Here is a 24,971-nt window from a genome sequence, read left to right as displayed (position 1 = left end):
TCTTGCTTTCCGAAAGCCTGTGATTATAGTAAAAACTGTTGAAAAATTACTTTAAGTTATGGCTACAAAGGTATATCTTAATTATAGTTTCAAATACTTAGTGAAATTGTTCCAAAAGAGAGAGCAGTGGAAGATGGCGATCTGCATGTACCAACCAACGGCCACCAACTGCCAACTGCAAAGCCCCAACATTCCCAAACTGGCAGTTAGTCAACTTTTTGGACCTTTTTGGAATTTTTTCTGTAGTTTTTTTTCTGTAAGTTTTTCTGTAAGTTAATTTGCTTTGTTTTGTTTACTTCAAATGTAAAGCTATTTTAAATTTCTTCAGGATAAGTGCAGTAAAAGGTTCAAATAAACCCCATTTCAGGCTGCTATTAGTATAATAAAAACTTTGTCAAATTAGCTTTTTTTGCTGTTTTTGACCATAGATGGTCAAGATGTTGTAAAATATAACAAATAACAATTTCCCTGGGTCAGAACTGTATGGAAAAATTTGTCCATTTGTCTCTGTGAGTTGTTTACATCAAAAGTTATGGCACTTTATATCACATTAGATTTTTCAGGTTTGGTGCAAAGGGTTAAAAATAAAGCATTTTGGACATTATTTCAGCTTGGCACCCAATTTAATCTTAAAATAGACACTTGAATGATAAAGAAATAACAGGTTGTGAAAAAAAATCACCCTATGCGCTTGAGAAAACGAAAATATAGTTGATCCTCTACACATATTTGGCCATGTTTTGTGGCATAAAAAAAGCCGGGGGGTGCGCGTGGACCCCTATTTCCATCTAGACTAACATTGTTAATGAACTTTAATGATTTTTTTGCAACCGTTTCTTTGAAGAACATGACCGTACACTGTAAACCCGAATAAGTAAGCAGAACTTAAAAAAAGTGAGGCAATCAGTTGCCACAATTTTTTTAAGTTCATAAACTCAAACATTTGAGTACATCATCACTTATATTTTTGGAGTTTATTTTAAATATAATTTTAAATTATAATTAACTTAAATTTACTGATTAAGCAAACTCAAACATTTTCAGTTTCTGCTACTCAGAATATTTATTCATCTTTCTCATTGCAATAATTCAAGAGAACTTAAACATTTCAAGTTAAGAACAATTAAAATCAGAGTACACTAGTTCATACATTTAACTTAAAACCTTCATGTAATCTCAATGAGAACACTTTCATTAGTATTAACTTATAGTTTTAACAAGCTAGTTTGCTAACATGTTATCATGCTAACAATAGTATGTTACACAGCACTTGCTGTATGAGTACAACAATATAAAGATTTTATTTGCTCTCAAATCAAGTCGCATGCACCACTTGTCACCATGATGGTAACTATCCTAAAACCAACAATAACAGAAATTCTACTAAATTAGCGTAACAAAACATTAATCACTACTAAATCTCCCACTTAACATTAATATAAAAAAAACCCCATTATATTACACTTAATTTTAGCATTTACTCTCCCATTCAAGTGACATCGGCAAAGCATGCTGGGAAATAGACATCCCAGCCGTTTCAGTTAAACTTAAGTTTGTTTAAATTAAAATAAATCATTTCATAAAACTCAAAACAATGAAACAGTTCAGTTTACTTAAAATATATCAGTTCTGTGAACTTGAAAGAAAAAGAAAGTGCTAAATACTCATAAAAGTTAATTTGACTGAACAAATTAGTTTAATTTAAGTTTGTCCTACTCAAACCAATTAATTATTTTGAGCGTTAGGGTTTACAGTGTAAATATGAACACAAGATTGAATGTGACAAAGAAAATGATTATTGGCAGCCATGTTGCCTCTGTAGCCGGTGTATGCAGGTACATTTCTCATACCCCTTCGTTTGAAGTGTGGTCCTGAAAAATCTTCGTTTCAAGGGCTATCTGGCCCTTCCCCCTACCTCTACCCCTCCAACCAAAAGAGAATCGAGACAACCCTACCCCTTCACGGGAACGCGCAAAACGGAGGGGTAGGGCCGAGGGGAAGGGGCAAGGGGTGAATTGGAATTGAGCCTTATTCTACCTAAATCTGTTCAGGATTAATTGATGACAGGTTTGAATTACAAAAGTAGTTTTATAAAAAGTTTCTGTGCTTCATCAGGTCCTATTTCTTTTTTCATCTGCAGGTGTATGGAGCTGGAATACAGTTCTATGAGCCGTATCCTGTGGATGGCCTCAGTGAGAAACAGAAGATCCAGCTGGGTCTGGTCTCCACTGTGGAAAAAAAGGTCATACCAAACCGCACTGTCAACACCAACAAGTGCATCTGCCTACTGTCCCGCTGGCCTTTCTTTGAGTCCTTCAAGAAATTCCTCATGTTCCTTTACAAGCTGTCAGCCAATGGAGTCAACCCTCTGCCCATTGAGAAGTACAAACAGATTCTTACTTCAACTGTAGTTCACTTTTGTGACTTTTGTGTTAAACAGTACACTTTAACTGTGTCCCAATTTAGAGGCTGCATCCTTCAAAGCAGCCAAGCCTTCGAAGTCTGCGAAGGTCGAAACTGTGCGTTTATTAAATGTGACGGCCTGCCCTATGGAGGATTGATATTATCGTCTAGCAACTGTTACATCTTGCCATTGATAAGCGGAAATAACATTTTTTGAAAGTTATATTCAACTGTCTAAAAAAACAAAATAGGGTTCACAACCTGTTTAAATATATTCACAGTGGTCCATTTTTTGTACATAATAAAGAGTATAAACTATATAAAGTTTCAACTTATTAAGATTTAAGTCAACATTTGAAGCTTTAAAGTTTTATATATATTTGTATCGTTATATATTCAAGAAAGTTGAAACCCAATACTACCCAATACTTCTCTCAAAAAATCCTGTCCTCACCGGCACGCAATGAATCTTGGGATAGGCTAGGCTATGAAGGATCCATCTGTTGTATCATTCATTGCCTGGGAAACAAAGGACTGTAGGCCTCATTCGAAGAACATGCCACTGTGAGGTATTCGGCCTTTGAATGCAGCCTCTGAATTGGGACTAGTACTGCACGATTAATCATATCGCAATGTCAAGCCTATGCGATTATATGACGCAAAATGCTGCGATTTTATGAAATAAATAAATGCATGTGTGGACATGACAACCCATTCTCTCTGAGAGCTGTTTGCCCATTTTCTATACCGCTAATAAAAAGAAGACCAGTCAGTTTGAATTTAGGCAGTGGCACGTGTGGCGCGTATGGTCACGTCGTGACTTTTTCCGGTGTGTAGCACGGAGAACAGGTGAATATGGATGCCAAACTGGTGGCCAGAAAAAAATTCGACCTTTGTTATATGGCGATATTTTGGCTATAAGATAACCGACACTGAGCAGAGAGAGCAGGGCTGCCAACTCTCACTCATTCAGCGTTCACGCAATTGACACTTTTCACATGCTCTCACGCCACACATCCATTTTCTCATGCAGAGAAAAATCGCGAAGCAGAGAGGACACTGACACCGACAGACTAGACAGTGCAAGTTACTTTTGATAGGAAACAAATTCCTAGATTCTGTCAATTTTATCATGAAATTCAAACAATAACGTTTTGGCGCTTGTAAATGTGACGTTACAGATCGTGGTCGTGAACCGAACATCTCTTACTCTTTACTAGTTATAGTAAATAGTAATAGTAAATAAACACGAATGAACAATTTGTGTGTTGAAAGATACAGTACAACTTACCAAAATGTTTATGCCTCATACATAATATCGATCAGTCATTGTTTTCAACCGCGGAAAGAGGTCAGTAAAACAGCTGGAGAACAATATGCCACATAACGTTACAGTTACCTCAGGAAAGCCATTTGATAGCACGTTAGATGGATAGACAAATTATAAAGAGAGAGAGGAGTAGTTTGCTAAATATGTGCACTATATTAAATATTGATTATATTTTTATTTATATCATTAAAATATTGTAATGTTGTTATTATAGCCTAGTAAAAACCACATTATATTTAATTTAAGTTGTTAATTTTAACCTTTAATAATAATACCAGCTGGCAGGGCTCTCTGTATGTTTACAGCATTAGGTGAGATATTTTTTTTTCTTGATAAGAATTAACATGTATCTACTGTACCTAATATTTATCCAAATGAATCAATATTGAATCAAGATCGGAATCAAATCACAAGATTTGAATTGAAAACGTAAAATTTGTGTCAAGCAATAATAAAAACAGTAGCCTACCAGTCATTGTACCATGTAAACATTGTAACATGTTGTCACTAAACTTAACAAAATTCTGTTTAGTTACCAAATGTTTTGACAATCACACAATTAGGGTTGGGAACCGAAAACCGGTTCTTATTCAGAACCGGTAGTGTTTTTTGAAAAATACCGGAACCGTGCGAAATTCCTAAGTTTCGGTTCCAAAAACGGTTCTGGGCCGATTTGTGGGCGAAGTGCTGGGAGCTTATCCTTCAGCGACGTCTCACACTCAACTCATGAATATTAAAATAGTAATGAAAGCACTCGCGCTACTCATATACGTTTTGAGAGAGAGAGAGAGAGAGAGAGAGAGAGAGAGAGAGAGAGAGAGAGAGAGAGAGAGAGAGAGAGAGAGAGAGACGATCTCGATTCAAACACCCACGCGATCTTCACACTGGAACATTCAAATCTGTTTGCGCTGTTGCTTAGAGAGCAGTTGTCAATGTGAAACAGCTTTACTTTCACAATCTTTTCAACAACACAGTATCGGTATTTCGGTGTTACAAATATTCAAATGATCACAGAAGTACTGAAATAAAAGTTTAGAGTTCGAGAATAAACACTGATATCTACGGTAGCAACCAAAACAGAGTAAATCACCTTTTGAAAGTCGCTTCAAATAACGAAAATTCGCTTCAGAATTTACTAAATGTATATAATGAGCGAGTACATCATGAATGCCTTTTTTCAAACCGTGTTTTTGTCTTATCCTGAATCACTACGATAAGCCTGTAAAAAGCGTTTATACTCGGACTACTTTACACCGGCACCACTGCGGAGTAGCACAGAGTGACTCACCCGCTTCATAGAAATAAACAGAGAGAAGTAGCTCCGGCTACAATGTTCTTCCGCAAAACGCATGCAGTTCTGTTTATTTAACTGCTAGAGCGCTGATTCATCCAGTAATGAAGATAAGTCTTTATGAATCAATCATTCAAATCGAAATATTATGTTTCACCTGTCTGGATATTACATGTGTGTTCAAATATATTCTACCCCTTCTGAGAGGATATTCTCCACTGCTGGAGATACAATAAGCTATAGGAGAGGTCCCAAATTATCCTAGAGAATGCAAAAATATTTATTTTCCTTCAGAAAAATGTATTATTTTTGAAAAAATTGCTAAATAATATGTTGAATTTGTTGACATTACCAGTCTGTTAAACTCATTTGACAAGTATAAGAAATAAACACAAAAAGGATTGTGCATTTTCCCCTTACTACTATTTTTTATTAGTTGTTTTAATAATTTGTATTGAATGGGAACCGGAACCGGAACCGGAATCGTTTGGAGGAACCGGAATCGGAACCGGAACCGGAAAATGTCTTCCGATTCCCAACCCTACACACAATACACTTCTACAGTTGAGAAATGCACATTTCAGCATTATCACTAATCTGTGTGTGCATATTCCTTGAGAACCAATCAAGTTGACTCATGAAACCATTTGTTTATTATATCGCAATCGCATATCGCAATATTGATACTTTGCACGTGACGTCAGTTGTACTGGCTGGCGGGCAAGAACGTCATTCTCTAGCAACGAAAACCAGTAAACTAATCAAGGATCTTGCCAGGACGTTGCCAAAAGTTGGTGTTTTGAGGTGTACACGACATGCCAGATAGTTGTTGTGCGATTGGATGCACTAACCGCATTTGTTGCCCGCCAGATATCACGTGACTGCAAAGTATCAATTGACCTCAATAATCGCAAAATGACATTTTCCCCAAATCGTGCAGCCCTAATTGGGACACAGCTATTTTATATTCAGTAATTTTATCTCAATTTTTTTTTTAAATGACAATAATAGTATTTTACAGTCTGAATCCAAAACCTAATGAACATAGGCAATTCTCTTCCAAGACAGTATAACCCATCATGGAGCCTCATAAGTGACTGATTTGAAAAGCTGTGCTTAGATTGTTACTGTGTGTGTCTGACAAAATATAATTCTAATATAATTTTACATTAACATGTTACTAAGCTAATTATACAGCAGTCTAATAATCATAAAAATACACAGCATGAAAACATTGGGTGAAGTAGTACAAATTTATTTAGATTTTTTTTTTATTGACAATTTGTTGTGTTTAATGAAATATTTATTATCAAGATTTCTCTCTCTTTGTCCACCATCTTGGATTTATATTGATATACTCTACACTGGATTTATTTTTATTGGATTTATATTTACTTAGCTTGTCGCAATTCCTACCTTTTGTAAAAGCCTTTGAATCAGGAGTGTGTTTATAAGGCCTTAAAATGCAGCCTACATAGACAGCTCACTACGTTTTGATTTTTTTTTTTTTTTTTTTTTTTTTTTTTTTGAGTGAAAAGTGAACATCAGAGTTCACAGTAACTATTGCTGTCTATAACTGACACTTACACCAAGACATAATTAATGTTGTTAGGGATCAGCTTTGCAGCTGTTATATCAGTATATCTGTATTAGCAGTAAAACACCTATCCATGTTTTTAACAAAACTGTTAATTGTTTGACTGTGATATCGAGATACGCGTTGGGTTAATATTTACTTCTTTTGTTTTTTTCAGACACATATCCCACTTCATGCACAATGTCTCTTTCCCTTCACCTCAGAGGCCAAGAATACTGGTCCAGGTGAGGACTGTCTTTATATATATATATATATATATATATATATATATATATATATATATATATATATATATATATATATATATATATATATATATATTTATAATTATATATATATATATATATATATATATATATATATATTTATAATTATATATATATATATATATATATATATATATATATATATATATATATATATAATTTTTTATTATTTTTTTATTATTTAGTTATTGCTCAAGTCTTCTGTAATCATATATTTGTTTTGTTTTTTCCTTCCGACAAGCTGTCAGCACATGACACCTTAATCCTGTCCCAACCTGTTTGTACACCTTTACCATTAAGGTAAATTATTTCTGTGTGATTGAGAAATAGACATACTGTTGCTTTAGATAATGAAATATGAAACAAGTGGCATTTACTTGAATTTAATTGATTCATTTTTGTTTGGACACTTTCATGGGCTGCTTCCCACAGAATTTTGTAATATTATGGGGTCCCACTTTGACATCACTTTGCACAACTGACTATATACTTATTTAAATAAAGCACAGCCTTTGGCGTTTTGAAAAGTGCATTAATCCATTCCATGATTTTGCTTTTAGCTTGATTGACAGATGCTCTGCTAAAGCAATGCACAGAACACAATGTTAGAGACCTTTTATGTCATTATTAGAAGTGTAAACAATATCTTCAGTTTATTATGAAACTATGGCAGGACACATTAGTTTTCTCTTCAATGTGGAGTGGTGGTGGTTTTACTATCTAAAGATCAGAGAAGGATTGTCCACCCAAAAGTGCAAATTCTGTAAACATATAAAATAAAATTCTTCTGTGGAACATTATAGAAGATATTTTGAAGAATGTCGGTAACCAGTTTCAGTTCCCATTGACTTAAAAAACAAAACAAAAAACAAAAAAAAACATGACTTTGACCATGAACTTCTCTGACCACTTAAATGAGTGTTCTAAGTAAGTGAAAAGGGTCATGAAACCCACAGTCTTGAGAGTGTTGCATTATTACATCACACAATATTTTTTTTAATATTAAGGTGATGGTGCTCAGTGGCTAAACTGGAGTTTTACACATGGGGTGTCTAGGAATTGCTTAGGCTACTTCAGGGGGCCCATAGACATGAAAGAAAATTAGTGTGTAACCCTAACTTAGCATAAAAAACAGGAATGAATCCTATGATTGCTGATTAGAGGTAGAGGTGATAATTCACATAACCAGTTTTTCAATGTTGTAGATAGTGTGGTCCACATTAGCTAAACATTCCTATACCATAACTTGTGACACTGTGACTGTTAATATTCTCTTAATATTCAGTGTTAATATACATTAACAATGTGTCGCACCACCACACATCAAAACAAGAGGTGAAAAGAAATGTCAATCAGCATCAAACTGTCTGTAGCAAGTTAAATTTTGTGGTGGTAGCCAATCAGATGACAGTGCCACCCCGGACACCCATCTGGCTCCACCACTGAAGTTCATGTAAGGCACCTGTGTTGCCCTTAAGGCAGTTAATAATTTAATAAATAAGTTAAATGGTTTAAAATGTTTAAAAAAGCATTTCTAAGAGTTTCTTATAAGTATTTCATGTTTATTTGTAAGTTTTATTTAAAAAATATTAGCGGACAATTTTATTTCCTTTTCGGCCGCGCTAACTTCCGGTTTCGGTTTCATGGTAAACAGAGCAGGCGAAATCCAGCATGGTATGGTCAGCAATCTGTCGCCATTCTCATTAAAGCACTGTCAAGGCAATGCCGTAAGTTTATATATGTGTTTATAAGGATCTTAAGTAATGTATTTTTGTATTGTCTGGTTGGGAAATGCATTTTAAAGCGCCGATGAATGACTTTTATTTTTGTCTGTCTAGAGCTCAGTTTTTCTAAGAGCATGTTGTGTATGCTTACAGTTTTCACCATCTGGAGAAGAAATTAAAATGCAAAAACGTCCCTTGTGGTCCTGGTCTTCTTCAGTGGTTTATCTACGTGTTCATTTGGCAACATAACAGCACCTTTAAATTCTATCGACAGCATTGCTTTAACAAATGATTTGTATTCATAACTACTGTAAGTGTTACAGTGGAATCTATGGGTCAAGCATTGCATCGAGACTTTAAAAGGTTTTCAAAATAGTCTCATGAATAAAACATTATGCATGTTAACATGAGACTAGTTTGATAAAATTGCTTATTAACCTTGTCAGTGCAAAGTTATAGCCAGTAATCTTGGTGACTTTCACACATTACATAACTATCCACAAATGACTGATTGCATGGAGCAAACACCGAAATTACACTGGCAGCACATAATCAGAAGTTCTTCTTAGAACAGTAGTTCCACTGTCAAGGCCTGTTCACATTAAGGTCGATAACTATAATGAAAACTAATACATTTTTTAATTATCGTTCTAATTCCATGGAAATTGGGAATTCCATATCACAACTGTAACGATAATGACACACAGGAACGATATCAATGGAATCACTTTCAGAATGATTTTTACAGCTGATGAACAGCCAAATCAGAATCCACCTTTTAAAGAGATTGAGCATTTAAAGCGGCAGGCAACATAACTGCAACCCATGTTACTAAATGTTATTAAAGGAGAACTCCGGTCAATTTTAACATTGAGCTCATTTTTTTGTAAATTTGGAGTGCTGTCAGTACAGAGAACAACGACAAAAATCGGTGTTGCCTACACCGTGTTATCCTCTTTTTAAAATGTGCACCCTGTTGACTTCAATGGGGCAAGTTTTAAAGTTGCTTTTAGCCTCTTAACATCCTTGATGTGTCATTACAAGTGCACAGCCAATGTGAGTGATTCCTTCAGCGTGAACACGGGTCAATCTGACTGCAGTAGATGTGAAAGATATGAATAAAAATGATAATAATTCAGCCAGCGCTCATACCTGTATTTACATCCTGTTTTCGGTCGAAGTCCATAGTAATCGATTGTCGAGTTCACGCGCATAGGTTTAGTACCTATGATCACGCGCTTGAACTCGACAATCGATTACTTTGGACTTTGACCTAAAACAGGATGTAAATACAGGTATGAGCGCTGGCTGAATAAACATAATTTTTATTCATATCTTTCACATCTACTGCAGTCAGATTCACCCGTGTTCACGCTGAAGGAATCACTCACATTGGCTGTGCACTTGTAATGACACATCAAGGATGTTAAGAGGCTAAAAGCAGGTTTAAAACTTGCCCCATTGAAGTCAACAGGGTGCAAATTTTAAAAAGAGGATTACACGGTGTAGGCAACACCGATTTTTGTCGTTGTTCTCTGTATTGACAGCACTCCAAATGTACAAAAAAATTAGCTCAATGTTAAAATTGACCGGAGTTCTCCTTTAAAATGTATTTCTTCCACCAATTAAAACCACTTCTGTGAAATTAGCATCTGATTTTTTGGTTACGTAGACTATTCTCACTCTTCCTCTTCTCCATTCTCAGTGGAGCAGACTACGGTACACTGCTCATGAATCTGGGCCCAGAAAACTGTGCCACACTACTACACTTTGTCCTGCTGGAAAGTAAGATCCTGTTGCACTCTCTGAGACCAGCTGTACTGACTGGAGTGGCTGAGGCCGTTGTGGCGGTGAGTGTTTGGTAAAAAAAAACAAAAAACATTAGGGTAAATTCACTGAACAGTTAAGCCACTGTTACACTTTTACAAAATTTCACTGAAAAAAAACATTTGCATTTATTTTTATAAAGCATTCTAAAGATTTAGGTACCCTGATCACAGTGGTGTAGTGATGCTGTATAGTCCTAGTAAAGTATGCCAGATTATGGTAGTCTGTGTATATGTATGTATTGTGTGTGTGTGTGTGTGTGTGTGTGTGTGTGTGTGTGTGTGTGTGTGTGTTATTATTTGTTATATTATTGAATAAGTAGGACATCATTATCATACTCCTTCCAGATGATCTTCCCATTCCAGTGGCAGTGTCCGTATATCCCTCTTTGCCCTCTGTCTCTGGCGGGGGTCCTCAACGCACCATGTCCCTTCATTGTGGGTGTTGACTCTAGATACTTTGACCTCTATGATCCCCCACCCGACGTGGTCTGTGTGGACTTGGACACCAACACTATATACTTGTGAGCACCCTCAATCTATAAGATTTAACATTTGGGAATTTACTGCTCTAGTTGTGCTTTTTATTTTATTTATTTATTTATTATATTTTCTGCCTTTTTTCCCCTTCATATTTGCAATGTGTTTGTTTTAGGTTTGATGAAAAAAAACACAGTAACTGGAAGAATCTCCCAAAGAAGCCCTGCAAAAGTCTTATCAACTCTCTAGGAAACCTGCACCAGCAGCTTGCCACTGGTAAGATCTCCTTTCACCTTTATAGCTTTATTATTCACTGAAAATATTGCCCTCTGCTGCATTCTCAAAAATATCAGAAAATTCTTTCCAAAAAAAAGCATTTGAGCATTTGTTTCCATACAGTTCGGCGTGAAGCACTTGAAGGCTTGGCAGTGGAGATGACCCCTATCGAGGCAGACTTCACCTGGCATAAAAAAAAGACAGAGTTAGAGATGGAGATCCAAGAGGTGTTCCTGCGCTTTATGGCCTCCATACTGAAGGGCTACCGAACCTACCTCAAACCCATCACACAGGCACCTTCTGATAAAGCTACTGCTGCAGACTCACTCTATGACCTGCAAGGTAACTCCTACAGCTGAATAGTGGACCTGTCTAGTCAAGTCACCTTCATTTATATAGCGCTTTTAACAATATGGACTGTTTCAAAGCAGCTTTACAGTGATAATAGGAAATTAAAGTAACATAGATTGTTTTGGCTTTACAGCAGCTCTAGAATAAAGTTATTGTCCAGCTAAAGTTAGTTTTGATTGATTCACTTCCGATGCAAAGATCATTAGTTATTTAACTTATGGGCTTTTTACATGACACCATTCTAACAGAAAACCCTTAACGCGCTCCAGCCTGCTAATTCGCAAAACAACAGTGCCTGGTGGCTCGAGAACGCAAACCTTGAAATGGGTTCCAAGGTGCAAGCCTTGAAGAAAAAAAGGCTTGTATATGTATATATACATATATACAGTGGTGGTCAAAATTGATGGCACCCCTGATAAATATGATAAAAAATGGCTGTAAAAAATAAATCTGCATTGTTTATCCTTTTGATCTTTCATTCAAATTCACAAAAATCTAACTTTTCATTGAAGTAAAAGAATTGAAAGTGGGGGGTAAATCACATTATAAAATAAATGTTTTTCTCCAAAACACGCTGGCCATAATTGTTGGCACCCTGTTATTAAATACTTTTTGCAACCTCCTTTTGCCAAGATAACAGATCTGAGTTTTCTTCTATAATGCCTGATGAGTTTGGAGAACACCTGACAAGAGATCAGTGACCATTCCTCCATACAGAATCTCTCCAGATCCTTCAGATTCACAAGTTCATGTTGGTGCTTCTTTTCTTCAGTTCACTCCACTCATCAGGTCAGGGGACTGGGACGGTCATGGCAGAAGCTTCATTTTGTGCTCAGTTACCCATTTTTGTGTTGATTTTGATGTTTGTTTTGGACCGTTGTCCTGATGGAAGATCCAACCACGGCCCATTATAAGATTTCTAGCAGAGGCTGTCAGGTTTTGATTTTTTATCTGTTTGTATTTGCTAGAATCCATAATACCATGTATCTGAACAAGATGTCCAGGACCTCCAGTAAATAAATAGGCCCACAACATATAAGATCCATCAGTATATTTAACCGTAGGCATGGGGTACTCTTCATCCCTGTTTGCACCAAACACATCTGCTGGGTTTGCTGCCAAAAAGCCCTTTTTTTTTTGTTTTATCTGACCATAGAATCTGGTCCCTTTTGAAGATCCAGTCGTGTCTGACAACTGAATATGCTGGAGTTTATTTTTGGAGGAGCGAGGAGCATTTTTCTTGAAACCCTCCCAAACAACGTGTGGTGATGTAGGGGTTGTTTGATAAAAATTTTTTAAGGCTTTCTGACCCCCAAGACTCAACTAATCTCTGCAATTCTCCATCTGTGATCCTTGAAGAGTCTTTGGCCACTCAAACTTTCCTCCTCACCGTTCATTAAGACAATATACAGATGTGGCCTTTAAAAACGCGCGTTTTCTCCCGCGGCATTCGGCAATTCGTCTCGCACTGTCTCGCAGAATTCTGCAAGTGCTTTCGGGGGGGCCTACTTACAAATTCCCTCAATGTGTTTCGCTTCACAGAATATCCACCAGGTGGCGCATAAAAAACAACTTTACATTAGATTTTTTATTTTACTTCACATTATGTCATGATTGCGAGAAAACATCCACAATAAAATATAAATTATAAATAGTAATAGACACAAATATTTACAGTACTGTATTATACAGACATTTGAAAATATTTGTAAATCCAAAAGGTTCATCAAAGTTGTCTTAAGACAAGAAGGGGTATTGGACAACGTTTACGAATTTTTATGCTTTGTCATTGCTGTGGTTTCCAGGAGATGAGTGCATGCAGAATATTTAACATTGCTTTTATTAAAACAGCAAAGTGACGTTCTTGCCAGCGCATAACTTTTTTTGTACAACTATTAAGAAGATTGTGCGTGCAATGCGCATTTAAGTGCAACAGAGAATTTAGTGTGAGCATAATACACGTGACTCTGCCTGTAGAAACCCAGCAGTATTTTTTTTTATTTTATACACAAAATCATCCTAACATAATGAAAGGCTTAAATAATGCGACTTACCCAGATTCTTAATTCCTGCAGATATTTCTTGTGTGATTGTTCTTGTGAGGTAATGTTGCAGCACAACGCGTTGCATTTATATTTTGGGCGCATCTGATTGCCATTACATTATTAATAAATATTTTAATTGAACAGTCTATTTTTCCACGTTAGTCTCAGAATGTCCGGGGTTGGCTTGAGGTCTTGCCGACAGTTTGTAAATCTTTTAAATATTCATATTCACAAAATCCATATAAAGGGTGATCAACAGTCATGACTTCTAAAATAAAATAAAAATGACCAGATAAGGGGTATCTGATTGACAGTTTGACAGATGTTGTTTTAAAAATTAATTACATCATTATGGGGAAGTGGTATTAAATATTTGGTAAAACATAATAGGCCTACAATTATTTTAATTACGCATTTTGTTCAGTTTTGTTTTTACAAAATGTTCCCTGTTTTTTATATAATTAATTTAACCTGAGATGTGCGTTATATCGCCTTTTGATAATTCTTTGTGTTGTCGAATTTTGACAGTTTCATTGTTTGTTCATAATAATTTGATTCATAATTATGTCATTTTTTCTAAAAGTAGCAATATTTTAAAGAGATAAAAAGACAGAGAAATGACAGAGAAATTACGTCAGTCTGGTCACAATTATGGCCAGATCAATGAATCTATTGCAGAAATACAAGACAAAGTGCATGAGAAAATTAGAAGTATGCAAAAGAGCACAGTTCAGATATTGTTAACTATTGAAGCGGGTTTTATACATGTTTCTGCTTTTTTAAATTGACAATTTAAAATTGTATTCGCCAACACATCAACACGTTTTGTGATTGATTTACGGATTTATTACAGAAACTTGTCAGAAGCAAAGATATTGTACTAGCATAAGCGTCGATTTCGGTGGGGACTGTGGGTACGCGTACCCACCAGATTTCGTCATGAGTCATTTTGTACCCACCACTTTTAACTTAAAGTCCATAATAATTTGACTTTTGGTTCGATTTTTTTGACCGTTTTCAGTGGTTAGCAATATGAGAGAGAAATTTGGCAATCATTGTCTGACCCATTATAATATTCATTTTATTTTATTTTTCGTGTTAGTATTTATGAGGGAAAAAACAACGTGTCAGTTCTCGGGTTACGGACGAGCGCTCTGAAAGCGCCACTAAAAGACTGCTTTAAAACTTTCACAGAGACCTCAAACAGAACAGCTGCCTTTCTTTAAATTGAATTTCGTTTTGTATTAATTATATCTTAATTTTAATCAATGTTTCATGAACCAATTGCCTTTGGTATTGCAATTGAAATTGAATTTCGGAAGTGCTCGCGGCAGATTCGTAACATCTTTAGTTGATTATAACTTCTTAATTATTGCCCTGATGGTCAAAATAGGGATTTTCAATTCTTGTTTAGATATTTTCTTACAGCCACTTTCTATTTTGTGAAGCTCAACAATCTTTTGCTGCACATCAGAACTATATTCTTTGGTTTTACTCATTGTGATGGATGAGCAAGGGAATTTGGCCTTTGTGTTTCCTCATATTTAAACTCCTTTGAATCAAGAAGTCATAGCTGGACAATTTCATGTTCCTAGTCACCCTGGTGTGCTAAAAAAGGTAAATATTAATGGGAATATACTTCAGAGATATTTTTCTCATAAAAAATTCTAGGGGTGCCAACAATTATGGCCAGCGTGTTTTGGAGAAAAACATTTATTTCATAATGTGATTTACCCCCCAATTTCAATTCTTTTACTTCAATGAAAGGTTCGATTTTTGCGAATTTTTTGAAGGAAAGATCAAAAGGATAAACAATGCAGATTTATTTTTTACAGCCATTTTTTATCATATTTATCAGGGGTGCCATCAATTTTGACCACCACTGTGTATATATATATATATATATACATACATTTTTTTCTTTTTCTTTTTTCTTATAAAAAATTTAAATTGTCCTCAAGAAATTACTTGTCTGGCCTTAAAAATTTATAATACAGAATTATTTATCGCTTCCGCGTAGCCATGTGAACCGGAACTATTTTGACAACGTTTTATCTGTACAATGGTAAAGGGAAGGAGAAAGGGGGCCTTCACAGGTGAGAGACTAGTTGACACTTCAGGACTGCGTTGCCGTTGTGTCCAGGCGCAGGTCCTTCATCAGATCTGGATACGGCCTGGATCCGGCGGACTGCGGTAAACCTCGGGATAAACAGAGAGACTAATATTAGCATAGACAACATTCTTCTTATGATGTAGCGAGTACATCACGATTTATAGGGAGTGTTCCCGGTTCCAGCTGACCTAAACTATGCAGCCTAACATTGAATTATAGAAGTTTATAATGTGTTATGTGTATGCTCGGTCAAAAAGATGTGTTTTTAGTTTAGAATTGAACTGACAGAGTGTGATCAGCAGCAAGCAATGTGTTGAGATCAGCAACTCTCATGTGTAGTGACATGAGATCTTGTTTTTGTGTCTGAATAAGCTCCACAAGTGTCACGTGCTGTGCTGTGCTGGTGAGACAAGCCAGTAGGATGTCCCATTGCTCCTCCCCTTTTTGTAATAGCCAGTAGCTTTTAGCTTTTACATCTCAGCCATGAACAAGATTTTCTACTTGTAATTGCTAGTCAAGTGGTATCAGAGGGAGGGACATTCTTATTATAGAGAGCATTTGATTGGTGACTTCTTTTGCACTCATTTTGTCCAACATGTTTGGTCCGTTTGTTTCCGCAGTTCAAGAAGTACATTTTAGGACTACGCTTGCATACAGATGCTCTCAAAGCTAAGAGACATGGGCTAAAATTCATAGCAAGACATGTCTCTATATGTGCCTATGTAAAGTGTAATTATTGCCAAAGTAATGATCTACTGTAACTGATTTGTCATTGACTAATGCTGATGTCTCTTCCTTTAGGATTCTTGAAGAGCAGAGATCGTGCTCATCAGAAGTTCTACTCTCAGCTCACCAAGACTCAGATCTTCATCCGCTTCATCGAGGAATGCACTTTTGTCAGCGACAAAGACACCGGTCTGGCTTTCTTCGATGACTGCATTGGAAAAGTAAGATGTGCAAAAAAAAATGCACATATGCAGAATCCTATTCTGTAATATAATACAATAAACTAAAATATATTTTTGTTATTAGTGGTACACTCTTAGGTATCATTACTGTTGCTCATACTTGCTTATACTAAAATGCCTGCCCATTGGATAATAAAACGACCTGAAAAATTCCATAAATTTTCAGTGAAGGAAGAACCTGTGTCTTCCCTAGGGAATATAATGGAGACTTTAGGGGTGGACTCTTTTAACTTAGCAACCACCTAGAACACCAAGGAATTTGTTAACAATGGCTCAGAACACCTTGGCAACTGTATAGCAATGCACTGGAAACTACCTAGAACCCCTAGCAACAACATTTATGAGTTTGTTAAAGTGTTAACAAACTCATAAAATACCTGAGCAACCACATAACAACATGGCTACCACCTTGAACATCCACCATCATACAGCGGCTTGGTAGACACCACTAGGCACCACTCAAATTTTCTTAAGAAAATGTAAAAAAGTATTCTTATCGCCCAATGGGAAGAACAGAGGATGTAGAATTTCCTATGATTGAATTTGTTTCCCACATCTCTCTTTCAGCTTTTTCCTTCCGACAAAGGACCGGACAAGGGTACAAAGGTGAGCCACTCCTTTCAGTAAGGTGTTACTGTGTCATGCTTGATATCAGATTAGTGTTACGCCCAATGTAAGGCAGAGCAAAGGAAAACACAAACTGCCCAGGATATGTTTAGAGTATAAACCAGAATGGCAGCAGATGGAGCTGATGATTAATGTGGCCTCTGTTTTACTGACCTCAGTGCTGTTTTGGAACGGCAGTTTTAAAGACTATAATAAAGGACATTAGTCTTAGTTCTACAGTTAAGGGAAATGTAGGAACAGATGGCCGTTACTATTCCTACACTGAGCAACTGGTTTAGTGGAGTAAATAATTGACTCTGCCATCTGCTGTTGGGTGCATTGGCACATCATTTATCTAAACAATCTTAGCGTGGGAATAATATGGAGAGAGTAATGGAAAGAGAGAGTGAGAGAGAGAGAGAGAGAGAGAAAAAATATTTATTTATTTATTTTTTAAATTTTTTGTTTTGAACTGTCAAAGCAAAACAAAAAATGTAAAAAATAAAAATAAATAAATAAATAATATATATATATATATATATATATATATATATATATATATATATATATATATTAGGGGTGTCCCCGACTATGGATTTTCATAGTCGAATCAGAATCGTCAAGTCTTGCCTATAGTCGACTAATAGTGCAATCACGTGTATGGGGGTGGGACTGGGGGCGGGGCTTTAACATTTCAAAGCCGCGATGTACAGAAAATCACACAAAGATATAGAAGAAAATGCATAAAAACATTTTGGATCAATAAAACTAAGAAATAACATAAATAATTCCAGAAAGGCCACACTGCAGACAGGATTTGCATTTCACATGCAAATCAAATTAAATCGGCTAAATTACCTGTGCGAGCAGGCTCTAAGTACAGCACAACATTGATGCACCGAAAAAATAAGCAATTAATTTACTAAATTAAATTAGAACAGAATATACCTTTCTAATAAATAAAAATACAAAACGAAATAAATCAGAATCAAGTCACAAGATGAGGAGCAAATGTGTGCAAAATGCCTAAAGTGCAGGGGAACATTCAAAACACAAGCCACAAATAGTTAGATTAGATAACCCTGACAGATCAATAAATAAAATAAAAATAAAGAAATTATTAAAATAATGATAGTAGCCAGAATTTTTAACTTTGTCTTTTTAACTGCAGAAACAACAATAAATGCTAAACTGGAGTGGCAGTCTTTTTAGCTTAAAATGTTCACAGCATCCAAAAATCAAATTAGAATCGGCTGAAAAGTTTTGTTGCCTACCTGATCGAGAGAACAAATCCAGTCTTTCACTCTGTCTGTGTCCGTTGGAGTCTTTTGTGCGCGCGGATAAAATACATTCTAAAACACTTAACGTGAAAAACTTTAACAACTTAATCTCCTAAAATAGTTAAATTAAAATATCAAATTATGTAAAGAAAACGCATTACTATAGGAGGAACACATTGCGTTCATATTCTGGGTTCATCTGCTTATCTGCACATAGTATGGTTTCTTAATAAAGTGTGTACTGTGTACATGCATTAAGGCACGTTAAAGTGCCTTTTAAGCGTTTTAAAAACTTTTTTTCACGTTAAGCATTTTAGAATGTCCCGTGGAAAACCAACTTGTTATCGTTGGCCGGAAGAAGTGTGATCATGGTTTTCCTGAAGCTAAATCCAGCCTTGGAGAATATCCTTTCTGATGGTGTACATTCACACTTTAGATTTTCTTATCCCAGACATTGTTAAAGATTTAAATTTGCTGCCAAGACGCTCCTCTGTCGGTTACGGATTGAAAGTGAAACTTAAATCTGTCACGGGGTGTTTGGATTTATTCACGCACGTTAAAAAATATTTATTAAAAGCTTCTTTCTTTGCACATTTTTATATACAGCATTATCATAAGGCTGAATATTAACGTATTGACAGAAAATCTAGTTCTATGTGAAATCAGACATTGAGCGCCCTCATATAGCCAAAGTGGCATGATCCTCGTTTCATAACACCTCTGCGAAGATTCGACTGTGAGATCGGTAGTCGAATCAGGCTCCTCCAATCGAAGCATCGAATCTTCGACTATTCTCGGTCACCCCTAATATATATATATATATATATATATATATATATATATATATATATATATATATATATATATATATATATATATATATATATATATAAAATAAAAATTTTTTTTTTACTTTTTTTTTTTTGCTTTTCCTTTTAACAAAGCACTACAAATATATATATTGTTGAAGATATTGATCAGCATTTTAATCAAACTCATGAGGGTTTGAAAACATTACGGGAGGTTCATGTATAATACACTAATACACTATACACAATAATACACATGTAATAATACACTAATACACATGTGTAATACACTATATAATACACACTACAACTTTAACATAGTAGGATGTCCTGTTACTTTATCCTCTACAGTAAAAGACCTGGGTGTTATACTAGACTGCAACCTGTCTTTTGAAAATCATATTTCATATGTTATAAGAACCGCCTTTTTCCACCTTAGAAACATTGCTAAGCTACGTAACATGCTATCAGTTTCTGATGCAGAAAAGTTAGTTCATGCATTCATGACATCGAGACTAGATTACTGTAATGCTTTATTAGCCGGTTGTCCTGCATCCTTAATAAACAAGCTACAGTTAGTCCAAAATGCCGCCGCTAGAGTTCTTACTAGATCAAGAAAATATGATCATATAACACCAATTTTATCATCACTACATTGGTTACCTTTAAAGTTCCGTATTAATTACAAGGTATTGCTTCTGACTTATAAAGCCCTAAACGGCTTAGCTCCAGTCTATTTAACGGACCTTCTATCGCCCTATAATCCATCCCGCTCTTTAAGATCACTAAATTCGAGGCTTTTGGTCATACCTAGGATATCTAGGTCCACCAAAGGAGGGAGAGCATTTTCACATTTAGCTCCAAAACTCTGGAATAGTCTTCCAGATACTGTTCGTTGCTCAGACTCGCTCTCCCAGTTTAAAACTAGATTAAAGACGCATCTCTTCAGCCAGGCATTCATATAATACTTTTAATCTTACAGTTAAATCCGACCTCTAGTTCATAGACGCCAGAGGAGAACTGGCCCCAGACTGAGCCTGGGTTCTCCCAAGGTTTTTTTTTTTCTCCTGTAGCGTTTATACGCCCGTATAAATCTAATTAATTATTATTCATAACGAATTATGATCAATAATTAATAATTTAATTATTTTCAGAATTTACTGTAGCAGAATCAATAGTATGATTAGTCTATCAGTTCATCCCATGAACAGAAAGCATAAACAGTTATTAACTCTAGGAAATATAATATCTTCCTGGCCAAGAAAGAATAATCCCCAGCTAACAATAAATTACGAAGTAAATTAAGGGTAAAAGCATAGATAACTTAGATCGAAGTTCAAGACACTAAATTCATAAGCAGATACACAAGTAATCTCTTTTCAAATACAAACAATACTTTATTGATTATATACTAACACATAAAGCTAATATCTAACACAAACACGCACGCACGCATACACACACACTCATACAGGTTGCTGAAGAAAGAGAGTGAGAAAGAAAGAGTTTGAAAAAAATGAGTTTAAGAGTGAGATGATGAAATCTCCAGATTCTATGCACTTAGAAGACATAACCTGAACGAACCATCAAGCATTAATTCAACCCTTCTGTCGTTTTAGGCAGGTTATTAAATTTATATCAATGCACCAGTTCAGTTTTAGTCTGGAGGTACTTGCGTCTTTGCTTTTGCTTTTGGGAATTCCTTTGGTGAGCGTCAAAGGGGGTTTCCCTCGTTCGTTCGTCGGCTGGCCTCCTCGTGCTTGGATAAATGTCTGTGGCGTTGATGTCGGATGGTTGAAAAGTCTTTGAAGTTGAAAGCGGTGCGTTGCAGAAGAAACGTGGCTCGAAATCTTGTCGCACAACTTAACTTAGAACCGAGACTCACAACGGAAAATAAAGGAAATGATAACTCAGAAAAGAAAGAAAATTGAGAATAGCGTAGGCTAGTAAGATGGCTTGAATAAAGCTGTTGAACCCGTTCTTCTGATCTTAATTTGGGTTCCTTCGTCTGCGCGTTTGTTACATGGTTACTCGTCTGAGAAAGCGAGAACAGAGAGAGAGAGCGAGCTCTTCTCTCTCAGAACATTTTGAACGAACCAACCCCCCCAACGCTCTGCGCTGGTTTTTAAAGGGTTTTTTTAAACAAAAAAGGTTTTGTTACTCCTACAAATATCCTGACTGCTTCTTTGTTTGCAAAGTCATAAATCATGTCTTCCCTGGGGAATCTCTAATTGAAGACCAGATGCAACAGTTTAGGCATGATTTCTAATTATCAGAATATGAAACATTTTACACAGATTTAATTCCAGCCATCTTGCTAGTTGTGTTCGTAAGATAGCATTGATATGAAACAGTACACACTTTCATTCACACCTCTAATAGTTATAACAATTACATGAATTATATGGGATCAAAGCATATTAAAACACACACAGGTGAAACAACTCACGTAAAACAACATAGAATTCTGTAATTGCGTGATGTCTGATCATAAGTCCATTGAAAATTGTTCTTGAATGATTTTATGTATAGTTATTGGTAAAAATCAGTTCTCTGGTTTGAAGAGAACAGAACTCTGTTTGTTCGTTCAGAGGTCTTAAGGAGGAGGGGTTCAGGAATGTTGTGGGGGTTCAGTAACATCTGCTGGTATCGATCCGTCTTGCAAACTATCAAAGTTGACCAATAAAAGTCGTTGGTCCGCAGACTTCCTGGAGACTGTGAATGACTCATGGCTCGGGGTTGGGTAATTTGAATCTGGAATGTGAGGACTCTTGTGTCAGACCTTGGTCTCTGTCTTTCTCTTAACCAATCAGTAATTTGGCAACAAAGCTAGCATTGACTAGTTATGTGTTAGTGCTGGGGGCTCTTGTAATTAGTGTGACCGGTGATGATCATGAGATGTTCTGAACAAATCTTTTCTCCTCATTAATCGAGAAGCAGCGAGTTTGAATTAATATTCTGGAAGAAGATTAGTTTGTGGTTGGTTCCTTCTCATTGTCGCTACATATCCCCCCTCGGTCAATGATGGGTTGAGTAGAAGACATCGGTGAACGCTGGAGAAATGGGTAGAGGAAGCAAACACACACAGCAAACGACAAGACAACACCTCCATGACTGGTCACTTTACTGGTGCAGGGCATTAGATTACCTAGGCATAAACAGGTTCACTCTCTCAATATAGTTAATCACGTTGAATAAAGTTTTAGTTCAATTTTAGGACCGTTATCCTAATTTGTTTTGGGACGGTGATTAATCAATTTTGTGACTAAATTTGATTTGTTTGTTTTATTCTCTTCTAAATTGTTCTAGGTTTAGACCAATTTACCTTTCAATTTGTGATACGAATGATGCAGGGAGTTCTCTGGCTCACATTCGTCTTAAGGTGACTTACAAAGATTAGGCGTGGTGTGTCAATCCTATTATTGTGACCTTGACCCTTATGGGGTGGACAGGCCTTTTACCTAATAAAAGAAGGAAAGGAAGGAAGGAAGAGGTAAAACAAAACAAAGCAGTTGAGTGTTCCTCTGGATATGACTTGTAACTACTGTTGCACAGCTAAGGTGTCAGGGATCATGATGTAATGAGAGGTGTTCTCAGGTGTACTTGTTGGATGGGTAGTTAGTTACCATGTTTCCTATGGTAAGTGTAGCTAAGTTGTTAAGCTAGTTTCTGAAGTTAGTTTCTACCTGTGGGGGAAAACGTGTTTGTTGCATGTTTTGCACGGTAGAGGTGGTTAACTTCTATATGTTAGTGAGTATGTTAGGGGTGTTGAGTAGTGTATGTATGTATTAGGGATGTATGCATGTATGTATGTATGTATGGTCAGAAATGTTTCAGTCTGTTTCGCTCCCCCCTTTGCTTGATGGCTTAGCTTTGATGAGCTTGTTGCCTCTTTGACTTGGAAAAGGGATCTTCTGTGATCTGCTGGGGGTCAATCCAGTAAGGCAGGAAGTTCTCTGGCAGACATTGGGAGGTAGTTTGACATGGATGCGTGAAGCTGTAGTGCGAAACTTGGTCTCCGTTGTTGCATTCCTCCGATGATGCCTTCTGGTTGTGACAGACTTTCGGACCTTCTGTGCTTACTGTTGTTGCTGTAGCCCACACATGGTTCTTGAGTTTAGAGCTCGTTTGGTGGTTTCTTTATGAGTGATGGGTAGCCAGGATGGTGTTTCCTGGTACTTCTGGGTGTTTGTCAGTGGTTGACTGTGAGAGACCACTTTGTTCTGTGTTGTTGTCATCTTCATTATGAAGGTGTATCAGATGATCATTGGTCTTCCGTTCCATTGCTATCCTGTTCGTCATCCATGTTTACCTTATTTCTGATGAAAACTTTCAGTTGCCTCATTAGTTGCTCCATGTCTTCTGAGGGTAAACTGTCTGGTTCTTGGGCATACTCAGTGCTGTGCTTAACTGAGTGGTGCCGAGGTGGGTTTCTTGAGAAGCGTGGCTGGTCCCATGACTTTTCCATGCGGTTGGTGTGGTATCTGTCCTCGGCATGGGAGTCACGTTCTCTGTGCTTCTTACGAAGAACTGTGGTGTTGTCATGCCACTGGTTGTCTTCCAGTGCAAGGCTTGTGTCTTGGCTGAAGGAGTTTGAAACTGTGGATGTTTTCAAACCTTTCTTTGAGGACATCTTTTGTTTGATGTGGGCCTTGTGTGTCAGGTCACGTAGCTGTTGAATTGTCATTGTGTCTGCGCTGGCCATGAGATCAAGATGATGACTTAATCCGGGATGCAGGTTTCTCAGAAAGAGGTTTTTGAAGTTCACATCCTCTTCTTGTTCAGGTGAGTTATGTGCACCAAAGAAGGCTTGTCGAAAACGGTGGTAGTAGGCTTGAGGAGTCTCTTGTCGACCTTGTTTGGTTTCCAAGGCGATTAACACACCATGTTCCGACTCAGGGCCTGTGAATTCCTTAATCAGTGTCTCACATAGCAGCTGGTAGTTTGACTTGACATTAACAGGTTGTCGGTCTAGGAAACTTCGTACCTCTGGACTGGATGTCGATCTGAGGAGGTAGAACCTGTCTCTGTCAGTCACATGAGGTCTCACCTCTAGGTGGAAGTTGATATCTCGGATGTAGGCTTCAATGTCTTGGCCCTCTGTGGAGTTCGGGTTGAACTGAGTGATATTCTTAGCCAGCTTGTTGAGATCTTTAAAGGTCATCCCCTGTGCAGTTTTGGAGTCTGCCTGGATGAGCTCACGTTGCTTGTTGGCAGTGAACGGTTCTGTGGTGAAGGCTGGTGATGTTTTGCGGCCATTCACTTCTTTCACTGTATGCCAGTTCTTGGATGGAGGACTTTGTTCTGCTCAGCAGTGGTGATGCTGAGGGAGGTCTCTCGCTTCTTGGCTCTGGTTTCTGTTTGAAAACATGCTGGAGTTCATCTCTGACCGCGTAGAGTTCGTCGTTGACGTCATCTCGCTGTTGGGTCAGATGGTCAATGTCAGCACTGCACCTTTCCAGGTGGTCTTTCAGAGCATTAATTTCAGAGTTCTTATCTTTAATATCAGCTTTAGCTTTCTCTAGCTGATGTTCAGCAGACTGGAGTTGGTTTACTAGGTGTTTCTGGACAGTCTTTAATTCTTGTTTGTCACGTTCAGTGACTGC

General features: G+C 36.8%; 1 protein-coding gene across 6 annotated transcripts in view; it reads left to right on the top strand.

The window, feature by feature from the left end:
• dennd4c (DENN/MADD domain containing 4C) overlaps positions 1-24,971 on the top strand; it is a 228,618-nt gene that overhangs the window by 99,933 nt on the left and 103,714 nt on the right. For all 6 annotated transcript variants that reach the window (XM_079866350.1, XM_079866349.1, XM_079866348.1 and 3 more), the window contains exons 6-14: positions 2,141-2,382; positions 6,779-6,845; positions 7,129-7,187; positions 10,317-10,461; positions 10,786-10,961; positions 11,093-11,193; positions 11,317-11,535; positions 16,504-16,649; positions 17,238-17,276. In XM_079866350.1, coding sequence (XP_079722476.1) covers positions 2,141-2,382; positions 6,779-6,845; positions 7,129-7,187; positions 10,317-10,461; positions 10,786-10,961; positions 11,093-11,193; positions 11,317-11,535; positions 16,504-16,649; positions 17,238-17,276 — 1,194 coding nt within the window. The remainder of the gene's footprint in view (positions 1-2,140; positions 2,383-6,778; positions 6,846-7,128; positions 7,188-10,316; positions 10,462-10,785; positions 10,962-11,092; positions 11,194-11,316; positions 11,536-16,503; positions 16,650-17,237; positions 17,277-24,971) is intronic.

The sequence above is a fragment of the Squalius cephalus genome (genome assembly GCF_949319135.1).
Source record: "Squalius cephalus genome assembly, chromosome: 3".
Classification (NCBI taxonomy): domain Eukaryota; kingdom Metazoa; phylum Chordata; class Actinopteri; order Cypriniformes; family Leuciscidae; genus Squalius; species Squalius cephalus.
This window is presented reverse-complemented; position numbering and strand designations above follow the sequence as displayed.